The sequence below is a fragment of the Ziziphus jujuba genome, chromosome 10, assembly GCF_031755915.1.
Source record: "Ziziphus jujuba cultivar Dongzao chromosome 10, ASM3175591v1".
NCBI classification, from domain to species: Eukaryota; Viridiplantae; Streptophyta; class Magnoliopsida; order Rosales; family Rhamnaceae; genus Ziziphus; species Ziziphus jujuba.
Genome location: NC_083388.1, coordinates 26729625 through 26748478, shown reverse-complemented (window position 1 = coordinate 26748478; position 18854 = coordinate 26729625). Strand labels below are relative to the sequence as shown.

The window sequence follows — 18854 nt, the reverse complement described above, 5'->3', positions numbered from 1 at the left end:
CCTTTTCTGATTGCATATTTTTGCTTTGAGTATTATAATAATCTAACAACCGCTCAAGATTTTGTGGCAACTTATTTGCGATGGTGCAAACTAGAAATTTTCACCGATTTAAGACACACACACACAATTAGTTGATCTTAACCTTTCAAAACAATTATATTGATCTTAAATTCTCATCTACTTTAAAATATTTAAAATGAAAAATACAAAAAATGGGGAAAAAAATTAATTTTGGTATGGAAAAAAAAAAAAGAATAAAATAATAATTGACAAGACGGAAATGGGGTTTTATTAAATGTATTTAGTTATGGTTACCATAAAAAGGAGAAAATAATAAATTAGATTCTATTAACTGCTTCTAGAATTTTAAGGATCATTGCTAAAAATTTAATTTATACATTTTTTTTATCATAAATTTTTTGGTCTTAAATGAAAATAATTATCCAGTCCATCTAATATTATTTGAAAAAAAAAAATATTTTTATAAAATAAATAATAATGAAAAAAATTCCCCAAATCCATTCTGAGTGGCTTCACATAATTGTTTACCAAAAATTAAATTAAATAAAAAAAATAAAAAAGGAAAAACCTTAGGAAGAATTTCATTTTCAGTTTTGAAAACCTGTAAAAAATTTGAGGTGTACCTGGTTCGCTTTCTCTTTTTCTCTGTGTCATTTCTGTGTTCTAAAGAATAATCTAATCTGACAAGTTTCGGCTCCACACACACTGGAGCTGAAACTCATAGAGGGTTTGAAATTATCAAAATTCCTTATTTTATTTTTAATGAAATTCCAATAAACAAATTGAAAGCCACCAAAAAAAATAAATAAAAACAGTCATAGTCACTGTCATGTCACTGGTTGCGTAAAAGAGAGAGAGAGACCATGGAACAAGATGATAACATTGTAACCTCCAGCTCCGATGATCGGAAAACCTTAATTCCGACCACCGATGAGCCTATGCTTGCGATGATGGCAGCAGCATCGTCCAAGGCTGGAGCGAGCATTGCGGAGAGGAGGGCCGCCAAATGTGGATTCAACGCTGAGAGGATCAGTACGGCGAGGTTTCGGACCACCAGCCCTTTGGCCTCTCCGGCGGCTAGGTCGCCGTGCCTCACTATTCCGCCTGGTATTAGCCCCACCGCCTTGCTCGACTCCCCCATTATGCTTCCCAATTCTCAGGTGATTATTCTTTTTTTTTTTAATTTTCTTTTTTGGTGGGTTTTAATGTTAATTTTTTATTTTTTGAAGCTCAAGATGTGAAATTTGTTGGTCGATTTTGTTAATTCTTAATTATGCGGGTTGATGATGCAGATTTTTCCATTTTGCCTCTGGGTTTTTTCTGTATCTATAGCTTTAATTTTTATACCTTTTTTTTTTTGGTTCAATTTTTAATTTTTAATGTGAAATTTTAAAAATTTAAAGCTAAAAAATGCGTAATTTTTAATGGTTTTATTAGGAAATGTTGATGCAATTGGTTAATGGATGATCAACGTCTGATTCCACTCAGGCTATTGCGATTTTGTTTACGGAATTAAGACAAGGATGTGGGTTTTCATCGTGGTTTTGAGTTTTGACCACTGAAAAGGATGACTTATGATTTCAATGAGATACGATGCTGACCCACTGACTAAAAAATGCGTGATAGATGAAGTCTTTTTTTTTTTTTTATTTTTTATTTTTTATATATATATATATATATATTTTTATGTTTTTATTTTTTTATGGTTTTTGTATTTCTTCGAAGCTATTTTGCTTTTGAATTTTGTCATTAGTGTTTTTTTTTTTTTTTTTTTTTTTGGTTACTATTAAAATTTGCAGCCTTTTTCTTTGGTTCATGAAGAGCTCTGTCAAAAGACAGCATTTAAGCAAACAGCATAATTTTACTGTATATGTGCCTTACCGACTCCCAGTGTATAAGCAATACATTTTTTGAACGTTTAGTAGCGGCAAGCCCAATGGTTAATAAGCAAATTATCAGTTGCTAAGGACACACTTCGAAGCAATTCAGGCATTTTAATCCATTTCTTCAAATCTTGACTAAATGTTCAGATCCTATATAAACATTCTGGAATAGAAGTGCAAAAGTTTACCTCACTGTGCAGAGCAGTTATTATGCAGTTCTTGCCTTGTGCTTTTACATCTTTTGGAATTTGAACTGATACTCCATCACCTATGTGTGGTTTTTCTGTTTCACTCTGAACTGTTTGGTCGGATATTCAAGTGACAAACATCCTCTACTTAACATGGTGGACTGGCTGTCATATTCACTGTAGGGGAACGACCACCTATTTGCACTCTGCATGACATTGGTTAAAAGATGGTCCAGTTTGCAATAAAGTAAAACAATGTACATTTCTTAGTGCCAGGAGTGGAGTAAAATGTTTGTGTTTTGGTTATTGAATATTAACTTGGAAATTCTGATGGGAATCGATTTGTTTCTTGAATTCTTATGTTTACCTGCATAATTGGTTAGAAATGCCATTTTGTTTTTCGATTTATGTTTTTCTACTCATGTATTCTTCTAGGCACTGCCATCACCCACCACTGGAACATTTCCATTGCCTTCTTTCTATCATGAAAGTTCAATTCTGAATTCCATGACTCGTGAAGATGGAGACAAGGGCAGTGAGCATCACTCCTTCAGATTCAAGCCTCATGGGGATGTTAAGCATCTGTCAAGGCATTCTAGTTTTGAAAATCAGGTAATTGCGACTAGTCATTATTGGTTAGTGTGTAAAATGGATGGGAGGTGGAGCAAGGAAATATGAAATATAATGGAATCATGTTTGTTCAATGGCTGATAATGGGACTATGACACAATGAGAGTTGTTCGAGTGATTTTGTGGACAGTTTTATCATGTTGATGAAGGTTACCAAAGAATTATTGTTATGATTATTATCATGAAATGTTGCAGAAGGAGCATTGAAATGTCTGTTTTAGTTATTAATGTGGCGAGTATATGCACTGTTTGTGCAGCTGGTTTTTGATTAGATTTGCGGTTTAAACAGATGGTATGCCTGTAAGCTGTAGAAAAAGTAAGAACTAAATAATCGTAATAGTGTTGATGTCATCAGATATTGAACATTTTTAATGACATACTTTGTCATCAGATATTGAACATTTTTATATGACGTGCTTTTTCTCATAATTGACATACTTATCATTTCAAGATCTTGCAAGTTGGTGTATGGTTCCCACTATTATCCGTGATTAAGATGCAAATACTTGAGCAGTAGGCACTTATTTTCAATTTTTGTCTTCTTTCTTGTCCCACTTTCCATACCTCCACCCCCTTTATGCAATTTGCAGGATGAAGCGCATTTAGTTTAACAATATAATACCTGTGTTTTACTCCGGTTTTCTTGTTTCTATAAAAGTGATAAAACTTTGCAGTATGTTGTTTATAACTGTGCTCGATTTTGATGAGTTTTGACTGTTGGAAAGAACTTTATATGCTTCTATCACAATGTATCAGTTTTGTAGCAAGATCTTGAGTTCAGGTGGGTGCTTATTTAAATCAAAACCTTCGCCAGTTGCTATCATGATTTCATAAGCTATGTGCTAATAAGCTATCTCTCACAGCCCATGTTCACATTTTTTGTATCCTTCTAATGTAAATTTCATTTAACCCATCTGTTTGTGGTGTCTTTGAACTCATTTGGTTTCTTCACATCGGAATGATTCTCAGCAAGTTGAGGTTGACTATCAAGCTCTTGTCTTGGAGCAACCACAGATGGATTTCGAATTCCCAGCAGAGTTTCCTGGAGAAGCTACCTCGAAATACTGTGTTGTGAATTCATCTAATGATGTAAAAGTCTCAAACAGCATGATTATAAATGCCAACTGTGTTAACCAGCAGAGGTGTCCTGTTGACATGGCTACTGATCAAACTTTGTTGTCCAGAGAACCTACTCATCATGAGGATACCGGGACTGATAATCTGTCAGAAGGAAACCAGAAGGGATCTTACCCATCAGTGGGAATGGTAAAGACTTCAGAAGATGGATACAATTGGAGAAAGTATGGGCAGAAACAGGTTAAAGGTAGTGAATACCCGAGGAGCTACTATAAATGCACCCATCCAAATTGTCAGGTGAAGAAAAAGGTGGAACGATCCCATGATGGTCAAATAACAGAAATCATCTATAAGGGTGCTCATAATCATGCGAAACCTCAGCCTAACCGTCGAGCTGCACTTGGATCTACATTTTCACTAGATGAGATGTCTGAGATGGGTGAAGGCAGTGGAACTTGTGTCAAAGTTGAAGGTGGATCAGTTTGGACAAATATTCAATCTACAACTGAAATTAGACATGGTTCTGAGGGAAGGACCGATGGTCTGGAGAGGACATCCTCAACATCTGTTATAACAGACCTTTCTGATCCATTATCAACAACCCAAGGAAAATCTGTGGGTGTATTCGAATCAGCCGAAACTCCAGAGCTTTCATCTACACTTGCAAGTCATGATGATGAAGAAGATGGGGCCACCCAGGGAAGCATCTTACTTGGAGAAGACGCAGATGATGAAGAATCTGAGTCAAAAAGAAGGTATTATTCTGTTTAATAGTGACTGCTTGAGCCATACTTTGTGGTGTATCATGTTTATTTACGTTCTGGATTGGTTTTCCTTTTCAGAAAGAAAGAGTGCTGCTTGATTGAAACAAATTTGGCATCCAGGGCCGTACGTGAACCAAGAGTAGTTGTCCAAATTGAAAGTGAAGTGGACATACTTGATGACGGATATCGCTGGCGAAAATATGGGCAAAAAGTTGTAAAGGGAAATCCAAACCCAAGGTATTTATTGATAATGTTCTGTCTCTTCCTCTTTCTCCGTGTCTAGTTTGACTCTTGTATTTGTGATTGGGATGGTTGGAAATACTCTAAAACCCTGCTGAATCATAAACATAATTCCATTCACTCTACTTTAAAGAGAAGCCCCATCTATGTGACTTTCTCAAACACAAAATCACCGCCCATCCAGCCCTGTTAGCATTTTTTAGTAATCCCTTTTGATTATTAATAGAGGCATTACATATATATTGCTTGTGCTTTCAAATACAAGACATTTGCAGTGAACATTTGTTTTATTGTCTTATCAAAGGAGCTATTATAAATGCACAAGTGCTGGATGTTCAGTTAGGAAGCATGTAGAAAGGGCCTCACACAATCTGAAATGTGTAATTACAACATATGAAGGTAAACACAACCATGAAGTGCCCGCAGCGAGAAACAGTAACCACATAAACTCGAGTAGTGGTAATGTACCTCAGGCTGCTGCCAATGGTCAGCCATCCCTGACAGTACGAAATGCCCATATTCCCAAGCCTGAAACACAAGTACAAGATCTTGCCCCGCAGTTTGATAGGAAGCCTGAATTTAGTAACGAGTACCTAAGGCCTACATTTCCTGGGAATTTTGCAAATGACATGAAGTTTGGAGCTCCCTCCATCTACCAGATGAAATTTCCTCCATTACAAGGTGTCATGTCTTATGCTTCTTTCGGACTAAATCCTAATCGCAATACAACTCAGCAAGCTGGTTCTATTGCACCTGTCATGCCCGACTTCCCAATGTCATTACCATTGAATCTTCCATCTTCCGGGAGTCTCTCTATGGTTGGTTTTGATTTCAACAGTGGTAAACAATTTGCTTCTGTTCAGCCTATACTCTCAGGGCAGCAACTGCAGGAGAGTGACATGAAATTCCTCCGGCCTAAACAGGAACAAAAGGATGACAACATTTACGATGCCCTGGCCACAAATGCATCATCACTTTCATCTTCTTCAGTATACAATCGGGTTATGGGAAATTTTCCTCCTTAGTTCTTATGTTTTGCTAGCAGTAATCAACTATAGTGACTGAGTTTTCAATTCCCTACAATTTAGTTGTTGTGGTAATTTTTCTTCTTTGTTATTTACATAGAAACATATTATGAAAATGTAAAACAAATTAAATTGCATATAGTTGTGTATCTAGTTAATTCATTATAGTTTTCAATTTTATCAATACAAATATATAGTTCTATCTTACTCTTACATTTCGTTTCCTTTCTCCCACCCCCTACCTCTCTCTTACGTCTTACATTTTGTTAGTTGGTGTGTATGGAATCGTAATGACTCTCGAATACATGATTATTATTAGAAAAAGAATTACTTATTAGAATCTTTCAAAATCAATAAATCTTGACCATTTTTATAAGAATGGAGAATCTCAAATTTAACTTTTATCAATTTATGCCACGTAAAGTAGCGTAGTCAATCGTTAAAATTGTGCCAAAATTTAGTCTCTAATTTCAAGTATTCTTATAGCATTAATGAGAAGCTAATTTCATATTCTAAAATTTGTCCAATGGCAATATTAAATTAGAAAGTACTATTACTATAAGTTTCTTTTCACGTTTTTATTTTAATTTATAAAAGATGCTTCAACAATTTGACCCCCCCCCAAAAAAAAAAAAAAAAATGCTTCGGCAAACTTTATGATAAAATAACTAAATTTGACATGGTTAAATAACATTGGATTTTTTTAATATTGTTATATTATATTTTCTTATCTCAAATATCATATTTTAGTTAATTTTTTTGGGTGAATTAACTTGTTATTTAAAAAGAAATATATCTATATTATTAATATACATTAAGTAAATAAGACTGTTTCATCCCAATAAATTAATTATTATAAAAGTTAATATTATTCAGTAATCTATATGCTAAAATATTATTCAATTATAAATAATGAAATGAACTATTTTTAGCTTAAAACTTTTGCATAGTTAGAATTGTATTTTTAATTTTTGCAAATATTTACCATATAGTTTTGTTTTCTTACAATTTATCCTATGACTTTGATACTAAAGATTGTTATTTCCCTAAATAGGTTTTCAATTCCCAGAAGAACGTTACTGTCTCCCTCTCGAGAACATTGACAATGCTCCATATGACAAAAACACTTTCATCCTCATCTTTTAATATACGGTACATAAAAGAAATTATTTTTCCACTTCACGAGAAATCATAAGAAAACAGTTTTTTCAACCAAAATACAAAATGAATGTAAAAGGACCATGTAACATGAGATTCCATCAAAAACCCCTGTATCCATTTATCATAGAACAACAATACAATACATAACCCCAATATCCCCCCCAAAAAAAAAAAAAAAAACACCATATGGGCCTTGCAATCAAGAACCCAAAAAAAAAAACAAGAAGAAAAAAATATTTCTTCAAGCTTCGACGAAAAATACTTCTTCAAGCTTCCACGACCATCAGTATGGGGCTTAGAAGAGTCAGCCACATGGTTGGCATGGAGGTTGACGAGCTTGTCTTCCTCAAAAGGGATCTTGGGATGGCGAGCATCGTGGTGAGTCTGCATTGATTTCAAGTCCGGCGCGGTGACCTTGCAGTGCGGGCACTCATACCTCGCGTGTCCACCCTTCTCGGAACCCGACAGGTCGGCCAGACCGGCTTTTCCACCTCCTCTGTTCGTGGTCGCCGTGTGCTTCTTCGGGTTCGCCGAGTCTGTCATCGTAATCTCTCAAACTGATCTAACGGCTCAGAATCGACAATAAATCCAACACCCCCTCCCCCCGTGTAGACTCGGAACTGAAAACCCGAATTTTCCGTTTTTATCGGAGATTGGTTGTGAGGTCGTATATCTCCAGTGACGGCTATGACCAAGTCTGTAGTGGTTGGATAACGTTGGACCATAATTAGTTCTAAGGGCAGGACTTAAACATGAGTTTTGCAGGAGAATATATATATAGTGGTTCAAATATTTAATGATTAAAATGAAGCTTCCTTCTTCTCAGCCTCAAGCGGATTGAAATTAAGTTATGCTACTAAAATGGATAACATCTATATGCTACTAAAATGTTGAAAAATTTTTCCTTTTAATTTTAATTATTTTTTAAAATGCATCACAACATTAATTTTTTTCATTTTTTTCAATTTAAAAGCCATGAATTGGGAGGAAATTGAGACCGTCCTCACCCATTTGTGTTGTGGGACGTCATATAGTGATGATCCTAGCTAGCCAGGACACTATATTTGTATTGAATTTTTAATTGTTAATATTTCTTATAGTATGATATATTCGTCACAAGCAGCCCTTACTATTTGAAATAACAATAAGATCACATGACACAAAAAAGTGAGCTACAAATACAATTGGTCAAATGTTACATCCCACCTTGCCATGCAAATTCTTGTTTGCCAAGATCTACTAACTACCCTATATGGTAACGTGACCTTTCTAATGTAGCAAATGGATTGGATTTTTACCAAATAATACCGCATGTGTTGCAGGAATTGGTCTGTAATCAAAGTTCACTTTGAAATATGCTTGTGGACTAGAAATGTGTTTTCACACTTGTAAAAAAATGAGGTTTTAATTTCACACGATAGTTGCTCGTTATATGTTTCGTTTTAGTATTTGTTTTCCCTTTCGGCTGAGAATTCTTACAAGTTACAACGTCGTTTGAATGAGAAATTGTCAAAAGCATGTGTCAAAAATGAAGGTGCATCAGTTTGGACAAATATTCAATCTACAACTGAAATTAAACATGGTTCTGATGGAAGGACCGATGGTCTGGAGAGGACATCCTCAACATCTGTTATAACGGACCTTTCTGATCCATTATCAACTGCCCAAGCAAAATCTGTGGGTGTATTTGAATCAGCCGAAACTCCAGAGCTTTCATCTACACTTGCTAGTCATGATGATGAAGAAGATGGGGCCAACCAGGGAAGCATCTTACTTGGAGAAGATACAGATTATGAAGAATCTGAGTAAAAAAGAAGGTATTATTCCGTTTTATAGTGACTGCTTGAGCCATACTTTGTGGTGTATCATGCTTATTTATGTTCTGGATTGGTTTTCCTTTTCAGAAAGAAAGAGTGCCGCTTGATTGAAACAAATTTGGCATCCAGGGCCGTACGTGAACCAAGAGTAGTTGTCCAAAACGAAAGTGAAGTGGACATACTCGATGACGGATATCGCTGGCGAAAATATGGGCAAAAAGTTGTAAAGGGAAATCCAAACCCAAGGTATGTATTGATAATGTTCTGTCTCTCCCTCTTTCTCCCTGTCTGGTTTGACTCTTGTATTTGTCAGCGAGATGGTTGGAAATACTCTAAAACCCTGCTGAATCATAAACATAATTGCATTCACCCTACTTTAATGAGAAGCCCCATCTATGCAGCTTTCTCAACACACAAAATCACCACCCATCCAGCCCTGTTAGCATTTCTTAGTGATCCCTTTTGATTATTAATAGAGGCATTTCATATATATTGCTTGTGCTTTCAAATACAAGACATTTGCAGCGAACATTTTTTTTATTGTCTTATCAAAAGGAGCTATTATAAATGCACAAGTGCTGGATGTTCAGTTAGGAAGCATGTAGAAATGGCCTCACACAATCGGAAATGTGTAATTACTACATATGAAGGTAAGCACAACCATGAAGTGCCTGCAGCCAGAAACAGTAACCGCATAAACTCGAGCAGTGGTAATGTACCTCCAGCTGCTGCCAATGCTCAGTCATCCCTGACATTACCAAGAAATGCCCATATTCCCAAGCCTGAGACACAAGTACAAGATCTTGCCCGGCAGTTTGATAGGAAGCCTGAATTTAGTAACGAGTACCTAAGGCCTACATTTCCTGGGAGTTTTGCAAATGACATGAAGTTTGGATCTCCCTCCATCTACCAGATGAAATTTCCTCCATCACAAGGTGTCATGTCTTATGATTCTTTCGGACTAAAACCTAATCGCAATAGAACCTACAACTCAGCAAGCTGGTTCTATTGCACCTGTCATGCCCGACTTCCCAATGTCATTACCATTGAATCTTCCATCTTCCGGAAGTCTCTCTATGGTTAATTTTGATTTCAACAGTGGTAAACAATTTGCTCCTGTTCAGCCTGGACTCTCAGGGCAGCAACTGCAGGAGAGTGATATGAAGTTCCTCCGGCCTAAACAGGAACACAAAAGGATGACAACATTTACGATGCCCTGGCCACAAATGCATCATCACTGTCATCTTCTTCATTATACAATCGGGTTATGGGAAATTTTCCTTCTTAGTTCTTATGTTTTGCTAGCAGTAATCAACTATAGTGACTGAGTTTTCAATTCCCTACAATTTAGTTGTTGTGGTAATTTTTTTTCTTTGTTATTTACATAGAAACATATTATGAAAATGTAAAACAAATTAAACTGCATACAGTTGTGTATCTAGTTAATTCATTATAGTTTTCAATTTTATCAATACAAATATATAGTTCTATCGTACTCTTACATTTCGTTTCATTTTCTCCCACCCTTTACCTCTCTTACATCGCACGTTCTGTTACTTGGTGGGTAAGGAATCATAATGACTCTCGAATACCTGATTGTTTATATAAAAAGAATTACTCATTAGAATCTTTGAAAAGCAATAAATCTTCACCATGTTTGTAAGAATGGCGAATCTCAGATTTAGCTTTGATCATTTTATGCCAGGTAAAGTAACGTAGTCAATTGTTAAAATTGTGCCAAAGTAGTCAATTTAGTCTCCAGTTTCAAATATTCTTGTAGCGTTAATGAGAAGCTAATTTCATACTATAAAAATTGTCAAATGGTAATATTAAATTAGAAAGTGTTTTTTTTTTTGTTTGTTTGTTTTTTTTTTAGTGAATAAATTAGAAAGTGTAGTTACTGTAAGTTTCTATTTACATTTTTATTTTAATTTATCAAAGATGCATCAACAATTTGACCACCAAAAACCAAAAAAAAGGTTCAACAAATTTTATGATAAAATATTATTCAATTAAAAAATGAAATGAACTATTTTTAGCTTAAAATAATTTTAAGAGTGCCATAATTTAAAACTTTTGCATAGTTACTGTTGAACTTTCAATTTTTGCAAATACTTACCTTATAGTTTTGTTTTCTTACAATTTATCCTATGACTTTGATACTAAAGATTGTCATTTCCCAAAACAGGTTTTCAATTCCCAGAAGAATGTTGCTCTCTCCCTCTGCACATGTGCTTCGAGAACATTGAGAACGCTCCCATATTTGATCACTTGGGGCTTAAGCAATTTTAGAATTAACAGACCATGCAATCTCTAACATGACAAAAAAACTTTCATCCTCATCTTTGTTATATTTTTCTACATCATAGGTTCAAGGTACACAGAGAAATTATTTTTCCCCTCCACAAGAAGTCATAACAAACAGTTGAGAAAACCAAAATACAAAATGAATGTAAAAGGACTATGTAACATGCGATTCAAACACCACCGCAAAGATAACCCAATTTACATCTAACTCAAGAATCAAAAGCCTAATACTTATAAACACCATTTACACTTGACCATAAAATAGACAACATATATACAAAGCATTTAATGAATAATCTTGCAAGTGAAGAAATAAAAAGTGTTAAATCAATATAAGCATTAAGCATCCAGGTTCGTTTCCTAAATTAGTATAGCTGAAATCAAGAACTTGGAAATAATTCAGACACCATTATCCATTATATCATAAAGCAAACCATACTTAAAAGAAAAAGAAAGAGTTCTCATTAAAATACCAATGCTCTTCAGTATGCAAAGCGAAAAAAAAGTGAAAACAGCGTTTCAGAGGAATACTTCCACCCTAACTACCAGAATTCAAAAGCAAACAGATCAAAACATCAACACAAACTATACAAATCTAACTCAGACGAGGTTTTAGATAAACGATTCCATACCAAAAACCAACATGACCATAAACCCAGACAGGAAATTAATTAGGACATCCAAATTTAATAAGGATGTCCCCAAATCAACTTTGACAAATGGTAAAAAGATTACAAAGCTAGAATCATACAGATGCCACCATCGAAATAAAAACCAATGACCCAAAAAAAAAAAAAAAAAAAACCAAACACACAAAACTCCAGAATCAGAAGATAAGCAGCTCTAATATCATCATCATCACCATCACAATCATATCATAATAGAACATTATCACTAATATACATCCCGTAAATTCCAAAAGGGGGCAGAGGGCAGATTAGATTAGATTCCATCCAAAACCCCCTTTACCCATTTATCATAGAACAACAATACATAACCCCAATACCCCAAAATAAACAAAAAAAAAAAAAAAAAAAGCCCAAAACCATATGGGCCTAGAGATCAAGAACCCAAAAAAAAAAAAAAAAGAACAAGAAGAAAAAAAAATCACTTCTTGAAGCTTCCACGAACACCAGGGCGGGGCTTAGAAGATTCAGCCACATGGGTGGAATGGAGGTTGACGAGCTTTTCTTCCTCAAAAGGGATCTTGGGATGGCGAGCATCGTGGTGAATCTGCATTGATTTCAAGTCCGGCGCGGTGACCTTGCAGTGCGGGCACTCATACTTCGCGTGTCCACCCTTCTCGTGACCCGATCGGTCGGCAAGACCGGCTTTTCCACCTCCTCGGTTCGTGGTCGCCGCGTCGACCTTCGAGGCAATCTCCTTCGCCGTGTGCTTCTTCGGCTTCGCCTTGCCTGTCATCGTAATCTCTCAATCTGATCTAACGGCTCAGAATCGACGATAAATCCAACCCCACCACCCCCCTGTGGAGACTCGGAACTGAAAACCCTAATTTTCTGTTTTTATCGAAGGTTGGTTGTGAGGTCTTATTATTGTGTGTGTGTGTATATATAGGCTTATCTAAACTTTTTTTTTTGTGGGTTCTTGGTCTGATGTGGACATGCTCATTTGAGCACCGCCAATCTGTTGGTGTTTGATTGGTTTCTTGGGTAATAGACTTTTGCTGAGTTGGATGTATAGAGATTGGACAGTTGCGATTCTTTAGAGTTACAACTTGGATTTGTGAAACTGGTTGCATGTGATAGTTTACTATTTTTACACTCCATCAGTGAATTGGAAAGGATAAAATCGGAATTTAAGAAGTTCAATAAAGAAGAAAACGACGACAGTCTCTCACTTTTATTAATTTGTACTTAAAATTATTGATTAATAATAGTCTTCCAAACAATCTCACTATTTATTTATTTTTTACAGTATGTTTTCATTGTATTTTATTATTATTATTATTATTTTTTTTGTAATTAACAGCATGATCCATTTGCTACATATAACAGAAAAAAATAAAAAAAATATGGCCTTTATCAATTCAGCTAACTGGATCTTTTTCTCATTGTATTTTATTGATTGGTTTAATTTAAGAAGTGGTAATTCTAAGCTTAGTAAAAACAAAATAAAATAGATTATATTGCATAGCAATTGACGTAGAGGAAGTTGAGATTAATCCATCCAGAGGTTTTTTTTTTTTTAGATTACGTTGTACACTTGTACTCCCTAATCTCAATAAATTTATTTATGTTCTTATTAAATCTCAATCATCTTTCTATAATTTTTATGCCAATTACCATTTTATATTATTATTTGTTTGATCATCATTCCATAACATTATTTGGAACAATTTTTTTTTTTTTTGAAACAATAAGAAGTAAAATTTAATTAATAATTTTAAAAACATCATATTGTTTATCAAAGAAAAATATATTAATAACACATACATTTAAATTTGGACAAATTTTCAACTAAACTAAAGGGACCAGTGGCCACTATATATCTCAAATTTTCAATCTTTACAATAGGAAATATTATACCTTATTTGATCATGGGTTTAACTACCTTTATTCTAAGTTCTCCAAAAAGAAAAAAAAAAAAAAAATATATATATATATATACATATATATATAGCACAAAAAAAAAAAAAAAAAATTGTAGAAACAAAGGAATTATATACATAATGGTTAATAATGGTAACAAACAATTTTACAATGTTGAAGCCAAAGTATGAACTGAGCTTGGGACTGAAAATGGATTACCATATTATATAAGCAATCACATACCTTTGTCTCTGTTAACTGCAAACTTCCATGCCTAATAGACATGTTCTCTTACTATTGATTAACAAAGTGGAGATTATCCAACCATTTCAAGACAACACTATTCTTTACTAATGGAAAAACCTTAAAAAGAAGAGTATAATCATCATTACAACTCTAGAGGAAATTGGCCAGTACCAATTTGCTCGTTTGTATGTATGCAATCAGAATTTGGCTGAAAAAGAATGCCTTTTTGGTGGGAAGAAAAAGAGTACGGTGGTTGTTTTAACAGAACCCGTGTACAAGGTAATGAACGAAAAGATGGAAGCAACGAAGGCAATTGCCATGAACTATACGCAAACTTCAAGAGGTGTAAACAGAAAAAAGAATCATCCAATCTTAGCTAAACTGATGTTATTTGGGGCTTCTGCAAGTTTTCTTCGCTGTACAGCAGCCTCCTCTTTTTGGAACCATAACCTTGATACTGGTAAATAATGCTGTAAAGGCACTGCCTCAAGCATGCCACGTCAAATTTCTCTATAAATCTCAAATCTGTTACCCTCGATTTCAAGCCGGCAAATCGCTGGTACTCCTCAAACGCAGAAGCCAGACACCAATTCTGCAATTTTCTCAGGCAACCAACAAGACAACCAGTGCGATGCTGCAGAAAAGGAAAACAAACGGACAAAAAATGTGAGAACCGCTTCAATTCCACTCTAAATTGTCAAAGATACTGAAAAATTGAGCCAAAAATATATAGGATACTTACAAATCACTATCCAAAAGCCTAAGTTACTAGTTAATAAAGGTGTTACATGTTCTTAGATTACTATAGCCGAACTGAGTAAGTTAAGAGGACATGCCAGACCAAGGAAAATAGATTATCAATCCCTTAATTGACTAGGAAAAAAAGAGGAAAAGAAAATAGAAGAACGTAAAGGAAAAACAGAGGAAAGGCTGCTATATAACATAATTCTAGCTGTTACTTCTGGGGATTACATTGCAGACTTAATGTTTCAAAAAATCAATATAATTTTCTTTGGCTTTGCCTGAAGGATTTATGTCTACAACCGTAGAGAAAAGAATTGAATTGCAATTAAAAAAAAAAAAAAAATTATACTTCATCAAAAAGAGGATACACGCAGTATCATATTAAACTATCACAGTTCAGAATATGTTTTAGAGCTTATGAGCCGAAACTAGGAACTTTACCTTTCCACGCTTGCAATGGATCAAGACTGGATGATTTCTCACATCTGAAAACACAAAGAAAATGCCAGATAAATAATAACAGAAATACCCAAATTAAACAGACAATATAATACCATATTATAGCAAACAAATGAAATGAAATTAGCATGTTTTTGCTTTACCAATTAAGACTCTCAAAGCGTCCATGATAGTCTCCTCGGGGATAGATATAGGAGACTCCTGCAATGCAAATAGACAAGAAATAGTGTCAACAAAAGAGAGAAATGTAATAAAACCAAAAAATTTCCTACAACTTTGATAAACATATAAATTGCCACAAGTATATAACAAACAATCATTTTATTCGACCGTGTCAGTAATTTGATAGTTTAAACCACAGACTTCCAAACTATAGCTTAGTACCATTTACTTTCATACAATAATCGCTTATCCATTTTTTGATTTCATAAAAACAAAAAGGCATCGTTATGGTTAATGCAGAAGCCTGAATCCTGATTTTCACAATTAGACTACCATACAAAATAATGGGGTTGAGTTGAGGATCTTCATTAATCCCCTCTTTTATTGACTAATTTATTTTTTTCCCCCCAAAATAAGAATTTTATCATCTAAAGCGATATCTAAGATTCTGACAGTCAAGATATTTACAGAAAAAACATACATGCAGACAGACGTACATGCATCTCTTACTAACCATTAACAAATAGAAATGGGAAATTTTATTCGTTAGCCTCGGAATAAAAGAGATTGGGGATAAAGAAAAGCAGAGAGAGAGAGAGAGACAGAGACAGAGACAGACAGAGACAGACAGAGACCAAAAGAACATACGGTCTTCCCCTCGATTCCAAATTGAAAGAGCTTGATATTATTAGAACGAAGAAACTCCAAATTCTCCTCCGGATAGGGCTCGAAACACAAATATCTGCAATCAAAATCCCATAATTTAATATCGATTCCCAATACACGGTTGAATTCATAGTAAACACATAAACAACACCAAGAAATCACATTCTGTTTGGTTGGGAAGAAAAATTCAATGAAATTAATAAGAAAAAAATTGAACCATCTTTTAATAAAAAAAAAAAAAAAAAAATTTCGTGCTTTCTGAAATTTGTCAGACCGAACCGGCTGCAACATTAATCAAATTCCTTCAATAAAAAAATTAATAAAAGATGAAAAACCTAAAACTTTTTTCTTTTTTTACCCTTTTTTTTTGGTTGTTGGCTCCTTCTTTAGCATTTATTTCAGAGAAAACAATGAAATAACACAGCATAAACTATACAATTCTGTTTGGGCGGTGGTAAAGAATGACTCACATGATGGATCGCAGATTAAGGGTTTGAAGGAAGGAAAAATTGGCGGGTTGAGGGAAACCCGATCTGAAAATGCCTTCTTCGACCATCGAGAAATTCGTCGGAGGCATCAAAACTTCGTCGTTTTCTTCCTCTTCCAATATCAACCCCATTCCTTCTTCTAAAAACAAAATAAAAAAAAAAAAGCTTTTTGTTTTTTCTGTTCTCTCTCTCTCTCTCTCTCTCTCTCTGTGTGTGTGGCTTCGAGTTTGTAAGAATATCAAATCGGTTTTTGTGTGTGTGTGGGGAATAAGTAATGCTGGTGTTTGAAAAAACAAGAAGAAGAAGAAGAAGAGCATTAACAGGACGAAGAACAAGCGGAGCTCATTGTTTTTCGAAAAAGAGAGAAAAAGGAAACGACGCCGTTGGTTGGTTGGTTAGGATTCAGAGTCATGATTCACTGTCAAAGATCTTGGGTTTCCAATTTATTGACGAATGGCCCTGGGTCCCACGTTAAGAGAGAGATATAAGTCGGCCAGGTGGCTGGTTTTTTCTATTTTTTACTATTATTTTTTTTCAAATTAATTCAATTACCACTTAATGTGAAAATAAAGAAAAAAAATTTGATTAGAAAAATGAAAAGAAAGATAAAAGAGAAAGGTTGAAAGTGATAGGGTTTGAGGGCTGTTTTGGATTTGGTGGGTTTGGATTAGGAGTGTAAATTTGTTTGAATTGTTGAAAGAGTCTTGGATTCGTGAGGACTTTGTCCTCCACGATTCCAAGGAGTAGAATCTTCTTGACTTTCCTTTTTCTTCTAACACGTTTTTATTAAATTTTCAAAATCCTTTATTTATTTTTAACTTTTATTTATTATTATTATTTTTTTTTTACAAAAAATACAATGATGGGTTTTGGCTTTTCGAAAGTGTGGAACCACATTTTTTAAAATAGAACCCATTACAAATAAATTTAATGCTCCCAACATTTTATTTTTCCATGGAAACTTGTAAAGAGAAACAAAAATTTTAGGCAAGCTGATTTTTGGCAAAATTTGCAGTGATTTAGATAGATTTTTTAGCTGGGTTGTCAGCTTTGTTGTATACAGCAAACCACCACATATAAAAAAGAAAGTTATATCTTTTTCTTTCTTTTTTTTTTGTTTTTTTGGGGGTGAATAACAGACTAGCAATTTCTGTTTTAGAAATTGTTTACCTTGTTTTGGCAATGTTATTTTTTATGGTAATGTATACATGCTAGATTAAATAAACTACCAATCACTCTTTTTTTTTTTATATATATATATATATACAATTTTGTTATAAAATTCAACAAATTCATTTTATAAAATGAAAATTTAATGTTTAATATTATTTTGAAAACGTCAATTTTGCTATAGAGTGAACAGATTTATTCTATAAATATGTTATGTATTAGAGTGTTCGTTTTAAAACAAAATTGGTTCTCCTTAAACTCTCCTTTTATAAAATAAATTCGATATTTTCTGTAATTAAACTATTTAATACAAAATCGATTCTCCTTAAACTTTTTTTTTATGAAATAAATTTGATATTCTCTGTAACTAAACTATATATATATATATATATATATAAAGGCTATAGTGTAATCCATTCGTATAACGAATCTGCATCAAAGTTGATGCTTTTTAAAAAAAAATCGTTTTTAAATCTGTATAAAAACCAATGCTGTTTAAAAAATTGGATTGGCTTTACTGTATACAGTTAATGTATTTTTTAAAAAACGTTGGTTTTGATGCGAATAGATGAATCGTACCGTAATTTTTCCATATATATATATATATATATTCTTAATAAGTATTTTAAAGTGATACGAGTTTTGATGTATTGTAGTTTAATTGATGTTGAAGTCATATGTGCTTTACAAAAGGCCACAAATATCTAAATTATTCACCCACAATGACCATTAGTTAGTGCACCTTGTTTTGGCAATGTATTTTTTGATGGTAATGTATACCAACTAGATTAAATAAACCACCAATCAACTTTTTTATTTTTAGAAATATATATATATATATATATATGTTCTCAATAAGTTTTTTTTTTTTTTTTTTTTTTTGAGACATACGTGTTTTGACATGTTGCAGTGTAATAAAGTTAATTATTATCTGTGCTTTACATAAGGACACAAAAATCTAAATTACTCACCCACAATGACTAACTTAAACCATGACTTATTAGCATTTCACTAAACATGATAAAAAAAAAAAAAGAAAAGAAAAAAGAAAATAAAAAAACGATTGCCTTCTTAGGTTTTGGGTGTTGATTTTAGACAAGGACTGGGATTGGGGATGTTTGTCTGTTTGTTGTTCTTTTCCCTTTCTTATTTCTTTCTTCTTTCCATTATAGGCCATGCTTTATTGGGTCTTGAGTGTTCGCGGAGTTGAATATTTAGGGATTTTTTTTTGTATTTAGCTAGCTAGTTGAAGACTTG

General features: G+C 33.9%; 3 protein-coding genes and 1 pseudogene across 3 annotated transcripts; 2 read left to right on the top strand and 2 right to left on the bottom strand.

Moving 5' to 3' along the window:
• Positions 1 to 546: 546 nt before the first annotated feature.
• LOC107412508 (WRKY transcription factor SUSIBA2) lies at positions 547 to 6041 on the top strand. Its single transcript, XM_016020284.4, has 5 exons — positions 547 to 1181; positions 2528 to 2704; positions 3692 to 4554; positions 4642 to 4800; positions 5108 to 6041. Exons 1-5 carry the CDS (start codon positions 885 to 887, stop codon positions 5826 to 5828), a joined length of 2217 nt encoding a protein of 738 aa, XP_015875770.2. The 5' UTR covers positions 547 to 884; the 3' UTR covers positions 5829 to 6041.
• A 1236-nt stretch (positions 6042 to 7277) lies between these two features.
• On the top strand, positions 7278 to 10302 carry LOC107412477 (probable WRKY transcription factor 2; annotated as a pseudogene).
• Positions 10303 to 11932: 1630 nt separating this feature from the next.
• Positions 11933 to 12664, bottom strand: LOC107412516 (protein METHYLENE BLUE SENSITIVITY 1). The gene has a single exon (XM_016020293.4). The coding sequence runs from the start codon at positions 12533 to 12535 to the stop codon at positions 12221 to 12223; it is 315 nt and encodes a 104-aa protein (XP_015875779.1). The 5' UTR covers positions 12536 to 12664; the 3' UTR covers positions 11933 to 12220.
• Positions 12665 to 13774: 1110 nt separating this feature from the next.
• Positions 13775 to 16844, bottom strand: LOC107412514 (tyrosine-protein phosphatase DSP5). Its single transcript, XM_016020290.4, has 5 exons — positions 16410 to 16844; positions 15922 to 16015; positions 15255 to 15312; positions 15094 to 15137; positions 13775 to 14542 (listed from the first exon to the last, which is right to left on the bottom strand). The coding sequence occupies exons 1-5, from the start codon at positions 16742 to 16744 to the stop codon at positions 14285 to 14287; spliced, it is 789 nt and encodes a 262-aa protein (XP_015875776.2). The 5' UTR covers positions 16745 to 16844; the 3' UTR covers positions 13775 to 14284.
• Between the last annotated feature and the right edge of the window lie 2010 nt (positions 16845 to 18854).

Bases quoted from the DNA above. Each gene is read 5' to 3' on its own strand.
- LOC107412508 (XM_016020284.4), top strand. From the start codon at position 885: ATGGAACAAGATGATAACATTGTAACCTCCAGCTCCGATGATCGGAAA. The intron at 1,182-2,527 runs GTGATTATTCTT...GTATTCTTCTAG, and splicing joins TTATGCTTCCCAATTCTCAG to GCACTGCCATCACCCACCAC. The intron at 4,555-4,641 runs GTATTATTCTGT...TTTCCTTTTCAG, and splicing joins GAATCTGAGTCAAAAAGAAG to AAAGAAAGAGTGCTGCTTGA.
- LOC107412516 (XM_016020293.4), bottom strand. From the start codon at position 12,535: ATGACAGGCAAGGCGAAGCCGAAGAAGCACACGGCGAAGGAGATTGCC.
- LOC107412514 (XM_016020290.4), bottom strand. From the start codon at position 16,744: ATGCTCTTCTTCTTCTTCTTCTTGTTTTTTCAAACACCAGCATTACTT. The intron at 15,313-15,921 runs GTATGTTCTTTT...TTTGCATTGCAG, and splicing joins TTGGAATCGAGGGGAAGACC to GAGTCTCCTATATCTATCCC. The intron at 14,543-15,093 runs GTAAAGTTCCTA...CCTTTTCTGCAG, and splicing joins TCCATTGCAAGCGTGGAAAG to CATCGCACTGGTTGTCTTGT.